This window comes from Gigantopelta aegis, chromosome 13 (assembly GCF_016097555.1).
Source record: "Gigantopelta aegis isolate Gae_Host chromosome 13, Gae_host_genome, whole genome shotgun sequence".
Taxonomy (NCBI): domain Eukaryota; kingdom Metazoa; phylum Mollusca; class Gastropoda; order Neomphalida; family Peltospiridae; genus Gigantopelta; species Gigantopelta aegis.
In genome coordinates this window covers 28781151-28786423 of record NC_054711.1, presented here as the reverse complement: position 1 = coordinate 28786423, position 5273 = coordinate 28781151, and the positions used below count along the sequence as shown (strand labels likewise).

The 5273-nt window shown below is 37.0% G+C and overlaps 1 protein-coding gene across 1 annotated transcript in view; it reads left to right on the top strand.

Annotated features, from left to right (window-relative positions):
• The first annotated feature begins 591 nt into the window (after positions 1-591).
• LOC121387100 (GATA zinc finger domain-containing protein 14-like) overlaps positions 592-5273 on the top strand; it is a 118727-nt gene continuing 114045 nt past the window's right edge. Inside the window, exon 1 of the mRNA XM_041518121.1 lies at positions 592-773. Within this exon, the coding sequence (XP_041374055.1) occupies positions 772-773 (2 nt within the window). The 5' untranslated portion in view covers positions 592-771. The remainder of the gene's footprint in view (positions 774-5273) is intronic.

Here is a 5273-nt window from a genome sequence, read left to right as displayed (position 1 = left end):
ACTGCGCAGTCGAGGCCGGAACCATGTTTTGATAGTTAAAAGTTTGTCTTGGTTAGCGACACCACGAAAACACATTGATTTAAATATCATCGGCTATTGGATGTCAAACATTTGCTAATTCTGACATATAGTCTTAGAGACGAAACCTCAACATGTTTCCATCAGTAGCCAGGAATCTTTTATATGCACCATCCCACAGACAGGATAGCACATACCACGCCGTTAAAACATTTCTGGTAGCGACATTATACACACACCCTTTAAAACCCCCGTCTCCGTGGGAGCCAATACAGGGATCCGAACCCAGTACCTACCAGCCTACGCTACCTATGCCTCTGCCATCTTCTGACAGCCAATGTGTTTGCCACTTAGCTACTATTAATTCCCATTTCAACCGATAAAGGTTAAAGGTCAACCCAGCCCATTAACCAACTGTCACAAAACGTCTCAGCGGTGCGTGAGACCGCTAATATTGGATTTTTTTCAGGTATGCGTTTACCCCAAACGGGCCCCCATCTCAGGTAATCTAATTCAACAAGGCTATATGACCTCTGGGCCCTTTTACCTGTGTCTTCGACTCGTCGCTTTGATGTCCAGCGAGGCTGTGGAGGTAGTTAAAAGTCAGTCTAGTGGACGATGTAAGACCGGGACGATGCGTTACCGCGTCAAAATGGATTTACCGCACCAGATCGGTGTCTGCGGGACCCGATCCTTTCATGTTTTGTGACACCTGTGTTTTGACACCTGGATTCTTAGCAGCCTCTATTCACCATGTAAGTAAAACTTTACCTATTGTGTGTCACATACTGTGGTGCGTAGTCTTCAGGTTATAACGATGTGTCGTCTGTGGTTGTTAACGTTTTTGCCGCCAAAGACCTCACTTTTAACGCTGGAGTTTTAAAGAGACGCAGTAACCACAAACCTAATTTGCTTTAAATTTTGCAACTAATGTGTTATTCGTGCAGTGAAGTAGTTGAATAATAAACTGTTTAATAGTAAATTTATAGGAGTGAGATCGCTTTTATTTTGTTTACTGTCACTGTGTGGTTTTAAACACACACACACACACACACACACACACACACACTCAGACACACGTGTTGGTTAGTTGTTAGTGGTTGGTGAGAGAAAAGAGTGTAGTGTTCTTACACCTACCCATTGAGTCGTTAAAATTCAGTCTGGGTGGGAGCCGGTACCGGGCTGTGAACCCTGCACCTACCAGCCTTACGTCATATGGCTTAATCACGACACCACCGAGGCCGAAATTAATAATATAATCATTATAACTATAATATCAATATCAATATCAATATTATAAATATAATATAAATGCTATGATGGTATGTCATATATTTGACTTATTTGAAAATTTTGAAGTAATTAAAACTTTATTGTAAGGTAGTAATTCAAAGCTCTCCAATCCTAAAATTGTCATTATTTGGGGATAATGAAAAATATAATAATAATAATTTTATTTTTAACTATATTAAAACGTTTATGTTGATTGTGAAATAATAATACTTTTTACCTGATGTTTGAAATTAAGTTTACAAACTTTTTCTTCTTTTTTTTTTTTTTTTTTTTTTTTTTTGGAAGGGGAGGATATATACATATGTATGTGTGTGTGTGTGTGTGTGTGTATATATATATATATATATATATATATATATATATATGCGAAATCGCTGAAAACAGGACCCTCTGTAAACCGGAATTCTCTCAAAAGCGGAAGTTTCACACCGTCCCGTATTTAATTTCAGTACAAAAGAGAACCTCTCTAAATCGGATACCCCTTAAAACCGGACTTTTTACTAGGTCCCAAGCGTGTCCGTTTTAGGGGGGGTTTCATATATATTATTTATTTGCATAGCTGTGTTTTATATCAAGGTTATATCACTGATGAAATAATTTAGATTTGTCATCATGTAAGCTTTGTTGAATTTTAAATTTATATTCCTAGTCAAACATATTAGTTTCTTATTATGCATCTTTATTTAATATTGTACCGGCCTCGGTGGCGTAGTGGTTAGGCCATCGGTCAACAGGCTGGTAGGTACTGGGTTCGGATCCCAGTCGAGGCATTGGATTTTTAATCCAGATACCGACTCCAAACCCTGAGTGAGTGCTCTGCAAGGCTCCATAACTGGTTCAACAAAGGCCATGGTTTGTGCTATCCTGCTTGTGGGAAGCGCAAATAAAAGAGCCCTTGCTACTAATCGGAAAGAGTAGCCCGTGCAGTGGCGACAGCGGGTTTCCTCTCAAAATCTGTGTGGTCCTTAACCATATGTCTGACGCCATATAACCGTAAATAAAATGTGTTGAGTGCGTCGTTAAATAAAACACATTTCTTTTCTTTATTTAATATTGTAGTTATGCACTCGGTGAAATATGATTTCTTTATTTACCGAGTAGCTATATTTAATATTAATCTGGCTGTAATAATAAATTTATGTCTTCGGTAAACCAATAACTCACAAATGGAAAACTTCAAAGTCGCTTCGTCGTCTCTTTTTAGTTACGTTTGAAACGTTTTTAAATGATCCTAGCTTGGTATTCACGAAACTAATATTTTGGATAATGTGGATAATAAAGAAATTATTATACCCGCGTGTGAATCGTATTGATTTTACGAAACTCGTGTCAGGATTCATGTATTACCCTCGCTCTCGCTCGGGCGATACAACAATCCTGACACTCGTTTCGTAAAAGCATTACGACACAAAAGCTCGTGTAATAATGTATATTTATGTTATATGTGTTATTCTATATGGAGTGGGATCTCGTTCAGTCGGTATAGCAATCGCCTCAGGTTTTTGGGTTGAAGGATCAAACCCCGCTCGGTTGGTCAGGGCCGTATTCTGATCAAAATCCTAGGGGTGGGGCACTAATTTTTATAAACAAATGAAACACTATACAAATTAAACCCCGAGAGTTGTATGCTATTTCCTGGAGTAAAAAAAAACAAAGTGAGATTCTCTGCCCCGCTCCCCGCCCCCCGGTGGGTCCGCCCTGTGGATCCGTTATCTCATTGGAATTTTTACTGTCCCAAACAGTTCCACACGACCGATATTTCAAAACCATGGTATGTGCTGTCCTGTCTGTGGGAAAGTGCATACTAGTATATAAGATCCCTTGCTGCTAATGCTCAAACTTCAAATCGCCCCGAAAATCTAGTGTTTGGCATTTATCTTTCGTTTTAGTGCTGAAGATGTGTGTTTGTTTTGTTTAATGACACCACTAGAGCACATTGGTTTATTAATCATCAGCTATTGGATGACAATAATTTGGAATTTTTTTTTTTTTAGATAGGAAACACGCTACATTTTTCTATTATTAGTAGAAAGGGATCTTTTATATGTACCATACCCACGGGCAGGACAGCATATACCACGTCCTTTGATATACCAGTCGTGTACTGTCTAAAACAATAAATACCCCAATGGGCCCAGCGACGGGGATCGATCCTAGACCGGCCGTGCATTAGGCGAGTGCTTTACCACTGAGCTATAGCTATATGTACGTCCTGCCCCTTGGGGAATATGTTATATATTGGTTTCTTGTGTAGTTCTTTATACAATGCATGCTAATAAAGTTAGGAGCACTGTTTAAGTCTGTTACAGCAGGTGTACTTTTTTCCGCCATTCCCGCCCCTTTTTTAAGGGGGAATATTGCACCCGCTCTTCCTAAAAAAAAAAAAAAAAGCTGCCGTGAAGGATCCTTTGCTTGCTACTCCTTGACGTCATGTTGGTCCTACCCCATCCCCATAAAAAAAAGTAGCTACGACCCTGAACAAACCACTTTAAAAATACCACTTAGCGTCTGTTTGTCATAACTCTATTCCGACCGTGTACGTGATGCACAAAAGCTCCATTCTGTACAATAATTGTTCTTTTGGCAGCGTCCTACAGTATTCTGACAGTTTGCCCATATTACAGACGTTTCTCGGTCTGTTGTTAACGATATGAACCAATTAACATCTAATCAACGAGCCCTGGCGATCTATAATTGGCAATTTGCGGGTCTTTAGTCGCCCAAATTAACCCTCTGTAGGATAGTTGAGGGTAGTGGAAATTCACACGAGGTCTGACGAGTCTTATTTTAATTCTTGTTGACCTGTCGTCGTACGGAGAATATGATTTTCTCTTTCTGTAACGTGGTCGAGTATGTCTTTTGTTCGTTATGGAGTTGACCGTATTATTATTATCAAGTGTGGTGCTTGTTTACACGGCCGTCTGTTGGGCGTGAGATATAACGATTTTGACCTGTCCGCTCCGACTCAATGCTTTTAAAAGAGAGGAATGTTTGTTCAATGACATACTGGAATATTTTATTTTGGAAAGGACAGGAAAGGAAAGGAATTTTGGATTAATAATACCCCCCTTATTTTACACTACGGGTAGTTAATACGGGTAGATGAATGTATGGATGGATGGATGGATGGATGGATGGATGGATGGATGGATGGATATTTAAAGGGACATTCCTGAGTTTGTTGCATTGTAAGATGTTTCCGACTATAAAATATTTCTACGATTAAACTTACATATTAAATCTATTTTTGATTGGGAATGTTTAAAAATTTATATTTAAAATAATTTAAAAATATTTAAAAAACCCCCAAAACATCTTGGCTGGGTTTTTTGAAAAAATTTTTAAAAAATTAAAAAGGATTCCAAAGTTTTTTTGGGTGTGAAAATGAAATTTAAAACCCGTTACTTCATATAAATTCAGAATTTTTTAAACATTCTTATTTGCTTTTGGGTTTAAAATTTAAAAAACATTTTTACAAAAAATTAAATTCCTAGTTTTTTTGAAATTAAATTTTTATATTCAATTTTTTGGCGTTTAAATTTGGAAAAGCCCAAAGGTTTTTTAACAAATAAAGAAAAACCTAGGAAAAATGCCTTAAAAAGTTTAAATTCGTCATAATTTTTATCAAAATAATTTAAAAGTAAACATTTAAAAATCTTTTAGTATAAATTTAAAAAAAAACTAGGAAATTTTTTAAAACCCTTTAAGGGTTGGGTAAAAAATTTAATTTTTCAAAAAAAGGTATTTTTCGTAAAAAATAAAATAATAAAATTAAATTAAAAAAGTTGGTGCAAAATTTAATGATGTTAAAATTAAATTTTTAAAAAAAGAAGGTGCTTTTTGAAATCACGCCACAAAAATTTTGGGGCCAGAGACTTAAATTTTTAACACCCAAAAGTGGTGACCCATTTCGCGGTCCAAAGGGGAAACCTTTAAGTTTAAATTATGGCCCGATTGGGAAG